Below are 17216 nucleotides of genomic sequence, written 5' to 3'. Positions count from 1 at the left end.
TTAACGCAGATGGATTCTTCTGCCCTGCTGCCTTTTGCCGGCTGTGTGAGGGAGTCTCTAGCACTCAAGCAGAATTAGTGGTGGATACAGCCTTTCTGTGGAAGGGAGTAACCTGTGCCACCCATGGCTAACAAAAGCTCACAGTTTGTGTACACCTTACTCAGACATGCAAGACTACAGGCAGAATGACCCACCTTATTTTATCGAAGTTGGAAAAATGGCAGTTTATTAGCTGCACAAGTTAGGACTTGAGTGTTTTGCTTTAGGAGCATGCTTTCAGAACCAATTTTTCTTATTAGCAAGGGTCTGTTCTCTTGTTCCTGTTGTGGAAGACAGTAAAGTATCAGACTACAAACATGAACTAAATTTCTCTGTACCTTTCCATGAAGAAAGTGTGCTGATGCTTTACGTACTTGATATAGGTCCTACTCATAAATAAAGTTGGCCATAGGTTATTTGCTACCTTTCTGCCCCTGTCTTTGCACATGTAACTGTTTATCAATTTTATTCCATGCAAGATAGCTCAACGCTGGCACACCAAGCAGGAGTTAAGTGTGTTGCCTACCTGCTTTGTTGTACAGACTGTTACGCTCTGAGCAGCAAATCAAATTTAGTTTCCTATTTATACTTACTGCTTTTAAAAGCAGCACAGGCTCATGGGCGGTGCAAGTCCTCACTCTGCACTGTGAGGATAACACTGCCATCCCTTGGCTGTTGTTAAATAAAATAGTATGCGTAACTTCTGTTTGTAACGGTGACAGCGTAGATGGGAGCTGGCGATTGATTGCCATGAACCCGTGGCCTGAGGATGGAGTGGTCAGAGATGTCCTAAGGATGCATCATTCTAGCAAGTAACTTGCATGCCAGGCGTTGGGGTGCTGTGCTGGTGGGGCTGTCAGCTGTGGTGGTCTGGGATTTTGCCCATGGACAAGCTTGATAAATTGTAGGGCTTTTTTTTCCTCCGCAGCTGCATTTTATTGTAGAGCACAAAACGTAATGCCAGATGCGGAGTGAGATTCTCAGTGGTTTTGGAATTGTGGCTCTGGCAAGCTGTGCATAAGTGAAAAGTTAAAATGAACAAGTGTCTCATAGTAGAAATATAAACAGCTGGAATATGTGTCAGCCTCCCACCCCCTGGGAGTCTATTGGATTGTTCTCTTTGATTTTACATCTCTGCAGAAATTTATGGTCTTAGCTCCTTTTATTTATGACATTGCAATCCTCATTCAAGCGATTGATTGAAATACAACGGTGCCAAGCTGCAAGCCTGTATTTTAGAAAGGTTGAAGTTTAGAAAGCACACCAGCAATGCGAACAGTCACATATTGAAAGCTGCACTGGAACCCTGTACAGAGGTTGCCCGTGTTTCTATATTCCTAAACTTCTTCAAAGTAAAGAAGTATGATGACAAGGATCTATACCTCTTAACTCTCTCTTCTTTTAAGCTGCCTGGTCTTGCCAAAGACATTCTGTATGTTAAATATACAATCTTACTAGCCCTGCAAGGCTAACTTTTGCTTGTAATGATGTTAGCCCCTACTTTTCCAGCTCAGATCCAGCAGTGCTGATGCGATATGTTGTTAGTGTGCTGTGGGCAGCGTAATATATTCTCTTGCAGCTATTTGAGAACGTAATAGTAGTTGTTTTCTGGAATTGCAAGCAAGAAATTGTTGGGGGGGCTTGTCATTTTTGGCTACCAGTGCAGTGATTTTGGTTAAACATTTAAGCAAAGATGAAATATTTTTTCTTTTGAATATGTCAGTGAATTCATTTTCATCATCTTGCACTAATTCAAAAAAAGATCTTTTACTATCTGGAATGTATTCAGAAAAAAGAATAATTAGAGACATAGCTCTGCCTTGCTGATGCTGTGTGTGGGGCTGCAGCGTAGCAATGCATGTGGCATCGTGATTCCTGGCTTACTGGTGGATTAGGACACTGCACACTAGCCAGATATACCAGAGGCAGCTGGAAAAAAAAAAAAACCAACAACACAACAAACAACAAAACCTCTTTATATTTTACAAAAAATTAAAAAATAAAAATCAAACTCCTGGCATTCAATGGTGACAAGCTATAGCAGCATGAGGCAAGTTACTTTACTGTGTAACTCTCTGTGCAGCAGGGACCAAATTGCTTTTTTCTTTCCCCCTTAGCAGATGACCAGAGTAACAGGTTTTGCTGTGTGGCTATGGTGCACAGGTGGCAGTTCCATGGCACGGGCTTATTCTGTGATCCTGCAGCAAGTGCTCTCCTAGCTGAGAGAGCATCTCAATATCAGAGGAGGGCCCCTGCATCAGGTTTGAGTTGCTGCTGATCCCCTCCTGAAGGCTGTTGCTGTTATGGCTGAGTTGATAAAAAATGGATAGGTGCTGATACATCTAGGGAGAGCCCAAGATCTTGGCTTAAATTGAGATGCAAGGTTGAATTTGTCGAGATGTCAGACTGCAAGCTGAAGTGGCTGAGATGCAACCACGTATTGCCCTCTGCCATTTCTGCCTTGAGATGGCAGTTTCTGGCAAGGCAAAGAAGGGTTTTAACTTCCATGTGCGGCTGTTTTCATGTGTCACAGGCTTCAGCAGCAATGCTGCTTCTCCCCAACAACAAAAACATGGATAACAAAAGTATTGAAAAGCTCGTTTTTGTGGAAGGCTGTGTGAGGCTGGAATAATAAAGGAGCAGTGTTGTGGCATGAGAAATGACTCCACCAGCAGTCAAAACTTTCCTGTTAGGTTTCCTTTGTACTGGAACTCCACCAGCTGAAGCAAGCTGGAAAAAGAAGCTTTTGGTAGCGCTGGGCAACATTACAGAATTGGGATTTAGGGGGATTGCAACATGGATTGGTGCAGAGGTGTTGAACCGAGTGGGATGCTGTCGTGGGCCATGGAGGCAGGAGAGATGCAGGCGGTGAGATGCAGTTAGGAGCTTGGGGCAGAGGCAGAAAGCGGAGCAGGCTGAACCTCGGCCTGATGTAACAGGGTCTGAAAGGGGAGGAAAGTCAAAGAGGAAGCTGCAAGGGGAGGTGGGGAGGACCGGGAGGATAAGAGGTGCTTTCTCTGCTCGGTCTTAGCTTCTTGCTGGCCAGGTCACTTTTTAAGCAGCAGGGAACCTCCCTGATATCCATGGACCCCAATATCTTCCTGGAGTGCCCTGAAACCCAGAAGAGCCTGATTTAGTAGACCCAAGTCCTGTTGGTCTGAGTAGTAAAGTGAGGTGGTGAGTGAGGGTGAGAGAAGCAGGATCAGTCTTTTCTGCTTGTGGCACAAAGTGGGCTTTGGCTTTCTTTACGGCTTGCTCAGGAGCTCGTGGCATCCTCTCATCAAACTCTTGCTCCTGATTTGGCCAGCAGCCCACCAGACTGTGCTAGCAGCGCTACTGTTTTAAATGGGGAAGGGTGCAACCTCTAATTAAAACTTCCAATTTTTCAAAGTAATTGAAGCTGTTGCAGAACTTTCAACTTGCTGTGTCAGAGGCTGTTAAAAAAAAAATATGAAAAAATCAGGAACTTGGGGTAGAAATTATGGGTTTATCTTACTATGGAGTATGTAATGCTTTGATTTTTAGATGCGGAGTTGTAGATATTTACTTGATGATATTCAGACACAGGAAGGGTCTGTGTACCCTGTAATTGTTTTGTGTATAATGTAAGCTATTAAGCAGTTTCTTTAGTGAAAATACAGCTTTTTTGGCTTAGAAAAAGCTTAAGTGGTTATGTTTAGTTTGTTCTTTATGTGAAGTATCAAGGCGGTATTGAGTTTAATTACTGGAGATAAAGATTTTGTTTGGATGTTAGCTAACACATTGGCTAGTGTCTTATAAATGCTGTTTGTGTCTCAGAGTGGAAAAAGAGTTATCCTTTAAAAGAGCAGGTATTGTATAGTCCTTAAATACTTGGGCACTATCATACCCAATTAATTCTATTCTAAGAAAAAAAGGTACTTCTTAAATGTCTCTAGAGCACCCTATAAGTATTTTGAGCTGAACTAACCAAGGCAGAGGCATGTAAAGGCTCAGGCACAGCCTCACTGCACAGCGTTAAAAGCTGTTCAGCAGGCAGCTGCCTCCAGACCCTGCTGCATCCTTCTGGCTGAGCCTGTGAAGGGTTACACTGCAACTTCAGAAACCTTCTGTTCCTGCTGGGATGCTCTGATCTTTCCCTTTCCTGAGTCTGTGGGGACAAGGACCAGTGAAGATCTCTTAATTCTGCCATTTCTCTGTCTGCAGAGCTCATAAATCCACCCTCTGCCTTCACTACCCAGAGCTGTTGGAGGAAACAAATTTCCGTGGCGCTGGTCAAGCAGCCTTGGAGCTGTTCCTTTTGCGAATGGGGAAATTGGCCGCTGCTGGTGCTGTGATGCCGTTTGGTCCAGTGTCGCTCCAACAAGCAGAGGATGAATATGTCAAGGGGCAGGCTTGGGGTGACAGCTGATGTCCTTTTGTTATTTCTCAAAAGTTAGGGTTGCCTTCAGGTTTCAAGCTTCAGGGCACATGTTTCATCCCAAGCTATGTAGCCCTTCAGTATTTCCAGCTTGGCTCGGAATATATTTCTTGCTCATACAAATGTAAATCTATATTAATGAGTATCTTGTGTTAGATAGATAAAACATAGCAATTACAGTACAGGCTGTGTTTGTACCTATAGCTTTGTCCCCCCAGCCTGGGCATTTGTGGATTTTCCTATGGGTGATGTGACAGAAGTGATTGATTGCTTCCAGGACTGACGATGCAATGCTCTGTGTTCCCCTCCTGAAAGCTCCTGATTTCTGAAAGCTGCCTCACACTGGAAGGGTGCAAACAGGCTGCTCGTTTCACCCTTTGCTCTGCAGACATTGGGAGCCTTCAAGTTACTGCAGTGTCCACAAAAAGGAGATGAGGAAAGGAGAGTCTCCTGTCAGTCTTGTGTTTGCCACCTCCATATCTGTTTTTCCATTTAAAAGGGGGGGGGGGGGAGCTCCACAAATCAAAAACTATTGGAACCCACTGCATTAGGTTTTTTGATTGAGCATATTATTTCATTCCATGCATATGTTAAAATGTACATAGTGAGCTATGAAATCACAGCTACTAGCGAGCATGAAACTTGCTCAAAATTACATTAAGCATTTTATGTTTATTTCCCCTCCCCTGACTGTCTTTAATACTAATTTCCAGCTGTGATTATGGTGCAGTTATTAATTAACTCATTATAGGTTAAATGAATAATCTGCGAAGCCTTGTTTTAGATCGCAGCACTGTCTAGCTATGCAGCACGATCACGTTAATTATAGTATGTTTGTTTTTATTTTTTAATCTAGTCTTGAAAATATTTTCCCTGTCTCAGATCATGTTTGTAAGAGGAAATTCTGCAATGAGATTTAAAAAAGCTAGAAAACTTTTTTTTCTTAACATTGCCACTAATGAAATATTAACAAAACTCTCTGCAATATTTAAAACAAAAAAAAAACACCAACCCAAAATCCCTGACATTATCCTGCGGAGCATACTGCTGTCTTTTTTTATAGGACAGTTTGCTCAAATTGTACAGGTCCTCAGTGGTCTCTTGAAAATACTCCAGGTGCTGAGTCATGTGCACGCTCTCGTTGAGCTGCTGCTGGGAGCCAAGAAGGATTGTTGAGAGAGGAATATTAAAATAGTCTGTTTATGACGGCCATTAATACGGCTGGTGCGGAGGTTGCAGCAGCCTTTCATGAAAGGTGGCTTTGCAGCAGTGTCTAACGCGGAGGCTGCCCTCAGCCGGCATGTATTTTTATCTTGTTTGTGTATAACTGGCCTCCGCTAGTCTGTAAAGAGTGGCAAGAAATGCTGAGCTCATACACTTTAGTGGGGAAGGGAGGATTTTATGAATCCTCTTCAAACGTTTAATACAGCACCTAATTTTATAGATGGTTAAAAAAACCCCCATCATTTAGTAGCATCACCTCTGAAGGGTTAATATTTACCTTCCCTCCCGCTGCAGGTAGCATGAAGTTCAGCCAAGCTGTGAAGTCAGAAAGAAACAGGTGGAAAATACCTTTGGAAGAGGACATTGTTTGTCCTCATTTCATGCTTCATTAGCCGCTCTGCCAGAGGACCATTCTGCATTGTTACGGGGTCAGGAGCCTCCCGCGGTGTTGAGGGAGAGGAGACATCTCCTCCCTGTCCAAGGGCTCTCATCTTCGGACCACCTGCATTTGGGGTGGAGAGCACCCTCCTCCCCTTGGCTCTCTTGGCACTGGCCTTAACTAGTGAAGGAAAAGACGGCAGCAATTATGGCACACACAATTAACGAGCTTCTAATCTCCAGCCTTGCGTGTAATTGCTGCTGTCAAATACAATTAGTGTCTGCCCAAGTTCCCTTCCCAGGGGGATGGCCAGGCCATGGCACAGAGGGAGAGGAGGGGGGTGAGTGTCTGAAACTTTAGTAGAGTTTATGTTTTCTTGTTGCCTCCCTAATAATCCTCACTCCTCAAATTGTGTCCAGAAATGTTAATCCAGAGCATTAAGGGGACATGGCGGTCAGCAAAGCAGGCCGTGAGGTCTGGTGTTGGGTTAACTCTGTGAAGTGTCTTCAGTAAAATTTGTCACCTGAGACTATGACAGCTTAATTACAATTCCATCAGCACACTTCAGGGATTTACTCGTACCTTCATGTGAGCCTGACGGGGTTACAGGATGTTGCCTGTCCTGTCGTGGCAGCCGAGACTGGAGCTGCTGATCACCTCTCCGGTGTAGTTTGGGATTTGAGACATGGGCCAGGGTTTCTCCTGCCGCTGCCAAGCAGATCTTTGTGAACATCCAGCACTTGTGGCTCCTTCAGGCTTGGTAGTTCAGAATCCTTGGATGTACCCCAAAGCCCTGCAGGCACCCTGTGAAGCCAAGGCAGATTTTGGTTGCTTTTTTGGTGTCTGCTGAAGGCTGCCACATTCCTGTCGAGCCGGGCATTTCACTGCTGTGTAAGCACCTTTCTGCAAACTGGTATGAAGCAAGATAACGTGTGTCCCTGGCACCAGCACTGGGTTCTGCCTGGGGCCATGTAGGGAAGCCAAGGGAGCGTGCCATGCAGACACTTGTGGCTGGAGGAGTGGGTGAGCTGTAGAAAGGCAAATCATGCAGAACAAGTGCAGGTTGGAATCTCCATTATGTATTTGCTGCTGTGGAGGCACATGAGAAGTTTTATTTGTACTAATTTTGTTGGGAGTATTTCTTGTCTCCATCCCATAAAGGCAGCTACAGCTGCTACTCTGACTCAAGTTGCATCAGGCTCAGAGGAAGAGATAATACAATAAGTAGCCTCTGAACATAACCTGAGATACCTTCTTCCATGCACTGCAGTGGCTCGGGTGTGAGATCCTGATGTGTAGCTCTCATTTAAGTTTCCTCACTTTTCCATTTCCAAGATGAAGAATTTAAGTCTTGACAATTTCAAGGCATTAGCCAGTGTAACTTCGAGATAAGTGTTTTGATGAGATGAACCTTTTTGCTAATGGCTTTCTCTTTTTCTTAAATACATATTTATGTGAAGCTACTTAAAGGTTTTGGGTGTGGACAAAAGCCAGAGTGAGATGGGAGGGAATTGGGGGGATGATAGATGTGCTGTGCAACACAGCCACGTGCCTTGCCAGTTATTACTGCTGTGTGTGCTGGGTGTCTAGACAGGCAAAACTAGCCAGGCAGTTCTCATTTTACTCTGGATAAAACTGGGATTCCCTACATTTAACCCATGACTAGGATCTAGCTCTTCTGGTAACTCTAAGACATGTGTTTGGTGGTTGTTTTTTTTTTTTTTCATAAACTTTCCTGAAACTTGTGCTATTCCTGCTGTTTTGTAGTATCTTTGTAAGACTTCTCTGTACCTTTCCTTCTGTCAGATTCATGAGTCCCTTCCCCTACATATAAAATAGCTGTCTACCGTTTGGTCCAGTTCAGTCCCAGCTAATCACCGATGGTAAGTTCACTTGCATCTCTATAACAAGTTCCGGCACATGAGTTTGAAGTGAGTCATCAGAAGGCCCCTTGGAAGTGCCATCTTGTTAAATCTGTTGTAGCCTGTTTTGTGTGGACTGGAACAAAGTTTGGGCTCAGAGACGAAAAATAATAAATCCCTGTCCTGTCTTCAGGGATATAGCAAGAGGTTGGCCCACCAAACCAACCCCCAACAGGAAACTACCGCTCTTCCTCTTAGACAATAATTTTCATCCTGCTCTCCTAAAATGCAAGAAGAGAAATGGATCATGCTGTGATCACGGGAGACCAAGACGCAAATAGAAGGTGAACTCAAAACCCTCACAAAGAAGATGTTTGTCTCTAATTGTTTTCTGTTTCCATAATGCTTAGTATGATAAAACTATCTTCTCTTTCTCCTTTATTTTTCAATCATGATTAGACTTTAATGTTGTTAAAGCTTATAAGTGAGTTTGAGCTACTGTCTCATTGAAGAGAAGATGGAGCTGAAATTGTCAGTGAGGCATTGGACAGGGTTTTTTAATGTGTCTGTCATTATATGTTAACCTCTGAACTGGGACACGACTTCTGTTTTATGGCTGACAACAATTTAAAGGTATACATCTTGACATCGTGGATAAAGGAAGAAGGGGGAGTGGAGAAAAAAATGAATTAATGATGTTAGCAAATATTAGTCCCTGTATTTCCATTTTGTTCAGAAAGTGGTTGTCAGGCTTTGAGGCCGTCTGGAGCAGCATTGTCAGTGACAGCCAGTCAAGATGCGATTGTACCTTGAATCGAGCTGGTCTTTTATTGACAAATACAGTGCACTGAGGCAGGGATGAGGATGCTCTGCTGTCTGTTCCGGGAGGAGTGTGGCTTTTCTCCTGGCATTCCTGGTGACATTTGAGAAGGATAGTTCTGCGCTTAGTTGAGTTCCCTGCACCAGTCTGTGAGCACATTGGGAGTCAGGGGAGTTGAAAATGTCTCTTAATGAGTACATATGCTGCATACTGAAGCACATACTTGTCTGTGATTTATGCTAGCTTTGGTCAACCAGATCCACCTACCAAAGTTAACTGTCAGGAGTAATAGTGACTTTAATATCAGCCTTAATCGTACACAAGCAACAAAGAATCAATGGGTAAGAGTTAAGAGAAGACACAAGAAATTCCAATGCCTCTTAAGGCATGTCTTATACTTCCTTACCATCTCTTCCTGCATCTCTTACGTGCCACTGCCTGTGCTTTGGCACTAGAATACAATCCTCCAAGGTTTCTTCCCGTGCTGTCACAAACTCCCCTTTATTCCCACAGTTTTTAACTGGCAGTTTGAAGGCAACCCCCTCATGCTCATGGAGCCCACAGTAATTTTGCCTTCTCCACAGCATCTCCCTTGCGTGGTCCTGACTGGAGATAATATTGCTGCCATCTCTCTCGAACTCAGGTTACAAATTATGGAAGCCTGGGATCATGTTATTTCTTAACTATCATTAGTTATATGTGTATCTGTAGTGCTTTTGGACAATACTTCCAGCAGTGAAAGAAATTGAGCTGGCTTAATTGAGAGTCACATAATTAATTATTACTGTCTTTTTTTAAAGGAGGAGAGAGATTTTGTAATGTCAGTTTTTAATTTCATTGTGGTTTACAAGCTAATGTGACTAAACTCACTGGTCATTATCTGTGTATATGTAGTGTTTCCCTTGTCTTTCCACCCTAAAAGCCTCTTTCTGCTCTAGAAATGTCAAGAGATTTGAGAAGGAAAAGTGCGTCTGTGTGTTACTCATCTCATCAGCTAGTGTGAGTGACAAATAAAAACACTGGTTCCTGTTAGTGCAGTAACTGTGATGTGGTTTGGAAGGAGCAACTGCTTTGTCCCACCTCTTTCATTACCCAGTTAGGTACGTCATGCTCAGATATTGCTTGTGAGTTCCTGGCAGGCTGGGTAGTACAGATATTGGAAACGGGCAGATGAGCTCATGGTATAGGCAAGTTGTCAAGGGTGGCTGGAAAGAAGCCAGTTTATATCTGTGTTGAGGCAGAGTTAATGTTTTTGGGAGGAAGCGTTCCTCGTAGCCTGGACAGATTCCCCTTGGGAAATCTGGTGGTGATGAATGGTGGAGCCACAACTCTGTCTTTCATGGCTTTGCAGAGCAGAGGCGCACATTAAATGCTGAGAGGATAGCTGAGACTTTTCCTTTACATTTTTCATAAACTTGTTCTACATATTGAGGACTGTGATGAAATAAGCTTGGTTCAACATTCATAAATTGAATATTAAGTTACCTATTTCTGTGTGAAAGAGATGAGATAAAAGCTACTTGGACAAAGTAACCTGTATATGGATTAAAAGCCAAAAAAGTTTTTGCCTGAGCATTTTTGGGAAAGCCTTTATTGCTAAGTTTCCTGATGACCTTGTGCACTCAATCAACATGATTAATCTTTGGTAGAAATGCATCAGTTGTGCAAAGAAGGTGAACTTAATCCAAGAAAACTTTTTTACAGTTTCTGCCTCTAGAAAGATGAAATGTATTTTTTCAGGTGTTGTTTCTGACTTTGGAAAAAAAAGCAACAACCAAAAACTGTAGTGGGAAGAGATGAAAGAATATAGATTAAAAAATATTTGTAGTTTCTGAAACTGGTTGAATGCTGACCGTCCCTCAGTATCAAAGAAGATAGACTAGTTGTGAGTATAGCTTCATTTTATAGAAATAACTCTTCCATGTACTAGCAGGTGATCTGAAATTAATTTTCTTTATAAGTGGTGTGGAAATAATTGATGTACAGTAAGGTTCTCTGATAAATAATTTTTTAAGAGGGGCATTGCACTGTAAAGACTCTGAAGCCCTTTCCTTTCAGGAAAGGAGAACTTCATGTCACCTTTTACTCTAAATTAGAGAAAGCCTGCTTGCCGTAGAATAGTTTCCAAAGCCAATTTCCTTTCCATTTTTTCTTATAAACACGTATGCCTGATACCTGCAAACCCAAATATTATGGCTTTGTACTGCTACAGGAGAGCTGAAAGGTGGAACTGGTTGGTTCAAATTGTGCAGAATGTAAAAGCAAATGTATTATGGGAAAACAGTAAATTGATTTAAAACAAAAGCAGCCAAGGGAGCAGGAAGAAGAACAAATGTAAGCAGGTTTTATTGGGGAAAAAAAAATTAAAAATAAAAATCAACGTCTTTCTAGGTAGAATTCTGATGAGGCAGCAATGCTTTTCGGTGTATTCAGCAATGTATTGCAGCTACTGAGAGACTGCTAGAGGTTGGGACAGCTTTCCCTTTGCTTCTGATTTTATTCACCCTGGGTGTGATAATCTGTCATCACGGAAAACCACAGAACTGTCCACTGAAAACAGCACGTTGCGATTAATGGGTTGGTTTTATAAAGAATTACTGCTGCGAATTGCAAACCAGTTTTGACTGCTTACCTGAAGACTGAGATACCTAGACCGAGATGCCCTAGAAAAGTTAGGGTTTCTGGTGCCCTGTACCCCCTAATAGGGTCAGGCTTTCAGACAGCAGGCGCTTACCCTTTGCTAAAAGTCTGGCATCAGTGTAAAGTCAGCCAGCTGAAGATCCCAAGCTGCAGAATGTTTTTTTGAAAAGGTAGGCCTGAGGTTCTGTATCGATCAATCATTATTCTAATTGTTCATTTCTATTATGGTGGGAAACTTGCAGAATCCTAGAGTTCCTTGGAGTAAATCATTTGGAAATGCTGCCCATTATAAAATTTAATTTTAAATCTATATTAAATAGATTTATAAAGGCAAGCTTTGCAATCTAGTAACATAACATTATGCTACCTCACAGAGGCTCAGCTTTTGGGTCTTAAGGGGCCATGGCTGGGAGTGACGCAGAGGCAACACTTTGGCTTGTTGTGAGCGGGATGATGAGGATGCCAAGCCTATCTTTAGGGTGACCTTTCTGGGCCACCTTCAGAGCAGCATTGATCCAGTTTGAGAGATCCATCCAGCTGTTCTGGATGGAGTAGGGTCATGGGGTACCATCTGCCATGAAGATGAGGCTTCCAGATGGCTGATCCCATCTCTTGGGCAGGGGAAGGGGCGGGAGATGGTGGAGGGGTGGCACAGGCTGGAATGGGATGGGAGCCAGGATGCTGGACCAATCTTTCTTTTTCTTTCAGATGACAGAGAAGAGGGGAAAGGAAAGCAAAACTGCATTTGGAGGCCCTGTTGTCAGCTCGTTATATCAAGAAGAAACAATCAGGTGATTATCTGTGCTGAACTTCAGTTAAAATAGTATTTTTCTAATGCCATTTTGTTAAGCTTTTTTTTTTTTTAATATTGCACAAGTGTGGTGGCAACTACAACAGGATAATAAATGACAGGAAAGAACTTTTCAGGTCCATAATCATTTAAATCAATAACTGCCTGTATCATTGCCAGGTAGTAACCTTTCCCTAGCGCAAGATGTGGGGGAAGGGCAAAGCTTCCCATTTTTCAGTTATATGGCTAAAAAAAGGTAATAGGGGATATTTTTAATAGAAAGCTATTCAGACATTACCTTTCTCAAATAGTTATTTCTTTACCGATACACTCATTAAGGATTGTTCAGAGAAGGTTTTAATGTTGAACAATGTTTGCTTTCAGGGGGAGTTTGTACCTTATATCAAATTTAATTTTTTCTAGCTTCTGCAGCTCACATGGCAGAAACGCATTTACTGAACTAGAATGGCTGCTATTTAAAAACTGTCAAGGTCCAAGTAGTAAGTGACATTAGCTACTGAATAAGGACAGCTGGGTTTTCTTGTTTGGTTGGGTTTTACTGTTCCAGACTACTAATCATGGGTATAATATTAACTCCAATACCTAAATGATTGTCTGGAGGATCTTTCAGAATACAGCATCATATTTTTAGTTAAGATGAACAGTCAGGGAAGACTAAATTTTTGAGCAGTGTTTGCTGTCATGTTGCAGTCACCCATTTATGTGTATGTGATCCCATTTGTTTTATTGAATGTTTTGCATCATTTTAGTCCCAGGAAATTAAAAGATAAACACTGATTTCTCTGCACACAGCCTCCCAAGCTTGCTGGGAACTTTCCTGAAGTGTTAAAACTCCAACACAGCATTTCTCTGACTTGTTGTCACGAACTAATGAAAAATAAATCTTAAGCAGGTGGCTCCAAACCCTTTGCAAAGAACTCAGGTACAAATTGATATGGCTGTATTCTGAGTAAGCAAATACAGTGGCAGCTTTGTGCTCGGCAGTAGTGGGGGCACCTCCCTCGGTGTTGCAATCACCTTTATAGTGAGATGGAACGGTTGGCCAGGAGTAGCCTTCACCTCTTGTAGAGAACCAACACGTCTTTAATTTACGCCTGGGCCTTGACCAGACGTGGTCAGGTATGATCTTGGTTTAACACACTGTTTGAGGAATAGCACTTCTGCTAGCCACAGGCTCCTTTTCTTCCCTGCTCTGTCAATGTAGGTCTCAGCCAATATCCTTCATGTCATAGTTTGACCTTGTGGTTTAAATCCTGTTCAAGCTGTTCTTTCAGGAGTGGAACAACTCAGTGCTGCCCAGTGTTGGGTGCTAAGTATGAGCTACGCTTAGTCCTACAGTGCTTTCAGAGGCTTGGCTATCCCAAGTACTGCCTGTGCCCCTTCTTGGATATGAAATACAGCACGATATACAAGAAAACAAAGTTTTCCCTGGTTGGCTTGACTAGTCTAAATCTTCTTGTTGTATTTTTGGTTTTTTGCTTGCGTGAGAATATTACTTGTGCAGGACTTGAAGCTCCAAATACAGCTCTGTATACACTTTTTCAAAACATACTATGAGGAACACGTGCTCTATGTTTAGTATAGCATAGCTATACTGGCTGTAGACAGCTGTAGCCTCTGACACATCTGGAATTGGGTGATTCTGATTGAAAGTGAGTTAAATGAAGTTTCCTGAGTCTGCTGGCAGAATGGAAACTCATGTGGTCCATTAGCACAGCTTGGCTCATGGGCATCAGCGTCTTCAGTTTCACGACAGGAAGTGAGCAAGTGTCGTCATCATCATCGTCTCACCCACATGCAGGTTGTACAGCTTGAGATTTCTCAGTTGCCCATGTATTATGGCTTTTGTCTACTGTTCATTCTCATACTACAACAGAGAACAAATGTGTGCAAGTATAGGGACATCTCTAATGGTGATAATTGTAATAGTAAAAGTCCTAAACAGCAAAGTTGCACTGGTACAAAATCTGCAAGCAGATGAGCCAAAGAAGGATGGCCCCAGACGTTTGAATTTGGCATCCAAGTTCATTTAAACCATGGAGCACCTGAGAAGGGTGACCTCTCTGAGGCTGTGAGTGGTTACTCACAAGACTTTAAGATTGGCATTCAGTAATACTTCAGTGCATTTGTAAATAGAATGTAGTCTAAAAAAAAATAAGGCATTTTCTGTAAAGGAAGAAAATGAAAATGTTTAAGGGGAAAGGGAACTTAATAGCTTGAGCCAGCATAAACTTGAACAGTTTGATAGTTACCATGGGACTGGTAAGTCCCATGTTGAAAGTTCAGTGTGTTATGCATATGCTACTTTGAAACTTAAGATCTGAGAAAAGAAACTTTGATGCAGACTGTTTTATTGACTCAGTTGTCTATGCTGGGCCTTGCTGAAGCTTTACAAGCTTGCAAAAATTGAAATATAAATCAAACCACTTTATCCGCTGTTTCCCAGGTCTGTTGATATGATCCCGTAACTAGAAAATACTTATCCTATTGAGGAAGTCCAGAATAAGCAAAAAAAAAAAAAAATTAAAAAAAAAAATATCTTATTTTGTGTACTAAAACCTAAAACTTGAGTCCTCATCAGCCCTGGGTTCTGACAGACTGCTGAAAGCAATTTCTCAGCAGGCATTGCTCTGCCAAACACAGCCTACCGCATGCCCTTTAGGATTCCGCTGATGCAAAGGCAGGAAAAGGCTGTCTAATTTATCTGGAGGCCGGCATCTTCACAACCTCGCCTTGCACCAGGAGACAGACAAGAATGCAAGTGCAGAGTTTTGAAGGTTTGCCTAAGCAGGTTCACTTATTTTATTCTTACCAGAAGGTTTTGAACAGTTTAACAAATTATTAACCTCCTCCAAGCTGCTGCTATGTAATAGGAAGATGAGAGATCTTGTTTTAAACAGTGTAAACCACTAGCTTACCATCAGCAGTAAATTACCAAGCAAAGCAGCTATGCCATTGCTTTCAAGCCGAGTGTCTAAAATTATGCATAAATAATGCTTATATTCCTTTTATGGAATGAAATGCTTGGGGTTTAGCATGCAAATCTGTAAATGTTGGACAAAGTGGAGTAACTATACCCTACCCTAAAGTCAGGTGGATCAGAAGTAGGAGGAGCTGGGATGGTGCCAGGGCTGATTTTGCCTTATCACTAATTATCTCAAATGTTTCTGCTTTGAGAACAAGATAGGAAAAATGGTCAGTCTGGCTCACAGAAGTACATTGCACTGATTCCAAATAAATTCAAGAGCATCCATAGAAACAGGTTATACCGATCTAATTAAATCAATTTAGAAAGAGATTCGGTTAAATCAGTGCAATTTGTGTGTTCATAGATCAATCCTCAAATCAGGATAAGGTCTCTTGAGCTAATGAGGCATAGCAGTTATTTACTTTGGGGTGCTGGGCACTGGTCATCAATTAGGAGTCATTAATAAACCCTGGCAATAAAGAGCTCAAGTACCCCCAGTGACTAATGGGGAGCAGTTGCAGAATGTATTAGCATAGTGCTCTGCCTCTGTGTTTCTCTGCAAATCACTTATCTCACTGTGGGCATTACAGAAAAATAATGCGTGCTGTTGACTGATGGTGGGACTTGGAGGTTCCTCTGGAAAGAAGGATTTAGAAATTATCTGTGATTCCAGGCGGGGTATAGCAGTGGGGTTTTTTTACTGCTGCATAAAGCTATATGTCTGTTTTCTGATCTTATTACCAGAACAAAAGCAGTAGTAGTTGAGCTCTTTCATGATCAAATAGCTATAATTACAGTTTCACAAACCTGGGAAATGAGCAGTGAGATGAGGTTGACTGATGTGTCACCAATATAAATCTAATCTAAGACAAACTGAGGGAGATGCCAAAAATACTGTAGCATTGGAAATTCAACTTTAAAGCGCGGATGAGGGGGTAGGCAGTTTACAAGTGTTTCCAGGAAACGAAAGCATTGACTTGGCAGATGCAGAATGCAAAATAATGTTGCCAAACATCCGTGTCCCTTTCCCCTTCCAGTGGAGGATCCCTCCTGCACTCTTCCATGGGCTACTTCCATGGGGCCTTGGCGTGCCAGGATGGCACGGTTGGCACGGAGGCCTCCCTGAAGCTAAGCTTTGCACTTCTGCCATCCCGAGGGATGCTGAAGAAGCCCTTCTCTCATAGAAACTTCCACTCTTTCCCGTAATGCTTGGGAGTGACACCGGTCGCGAGTGGGGCTTCCTTTTGCATCGGGGTGCGGAGCGGGCACTCCTCGTATTTGGGAGCCCGCCTGATGCTGTGTAATCTATCAGAATTGTATTAATCCCACTAACGCAGCCGCCATCTGGCCCCGCTGCCGGGCCGGCTCGCGCGAGCCCCCGTGATGGATGGTCTCGGGAATTGATTAGTTGTTGTGTGAGACAAATGAACTGTTTTGGCAGAAAATACCAGAGGTCGCTGCGTGTGGTCAGGCACAAAGGCTGCTGAATTTTAAAGAGCTGCTTCCAGCATCCATTGCAAGGATGCCGCTTTGGAGCAGCGACAGCTTTTTGAGACGAGCCTGGTGCTCCGGAGCACGGTTGGAGTTTTGTTCTCTCCCTCCAGCCCCGCTTTCTGCAGCGCCAGGGCTGGAAATGAGGACAAAGCTGTGAAGATGTGGGAGGCCGGCATCCTTGCCGTGTTGGGAATTACAGGCTCGCGCTGGTATTGTGCGTGGGTTTGGGTGGCTGTGCCGCATATGTCTGTTGCCTGCACAAATGCTGGGCTGTGCGGTCCCCGCGGAAGAGCTTTCCTGGTTGTGCAGAGTCCAAGCAGCCTGTGGCGTGCTCAGCCGTGGCGTATCTCAAACAAAACACCTGCAGGTCCAGGCAGCTGGGGTTTGGGGGCTTTTTTTTTTTTTTCTTTTTTCCAGGTCAGTGTTATTTAGAAATGGATGCTCTTCTGGTGATATTTAGCAGGCAAGTCCCTGACTTCAAGATGATTGCCAAGTTTATTGCTTCCCCCACCCCCCTTTTTATTGTCCCCGGAGCGGTGACCCTTGGGGCTTTGCTTTGTTGCGCAAAGGGGCGGCTTGC

At 43.0% G+C, this 17216-nt stretch overlaps 1 protein-coding gene across 1 annotated transcript in view; it reads left to right on the top strand.

Annotated features, from left to right (window-relative positions):
- Positions 1 to 17216, top strand: part of ACBD6 (acyl-CoA binding domain containing 6) — a 90001-nt gene that overhangs the window by 16355 nt on the left and 56430 nt on the right. The window contains exon 4 of the mRNA XM_074152264.1: positions 12072 to 12154. Within this exon, the coding sequence (XP_074008365.1) occupies positions 12072 to 12154 (83 nt within the window). The remainder of the gene's footprint in view (positions 1 to 12071; positions 12155 to 17216) is intronic.

Source organism: Numenius arquata, chromosome 8 (assembly GCF_964106895.1).
Source record: "Numenius arquata chromosome 8, bNumArq3.hap1.1, whole genome shotgun sequence".
In the NCBI taxonomy this organism is placed as follows: domain Eukaryota; kingdom Metazoa; phylum Chordata; class Aves; order Charadriiformes; family Scolopacidae; genus Numenius; species Numenius arquata.
Note: the sequence above shows the minus strand (reverse complement) of the source record. Positions and strands in the feature narration are given on the sequence as shown.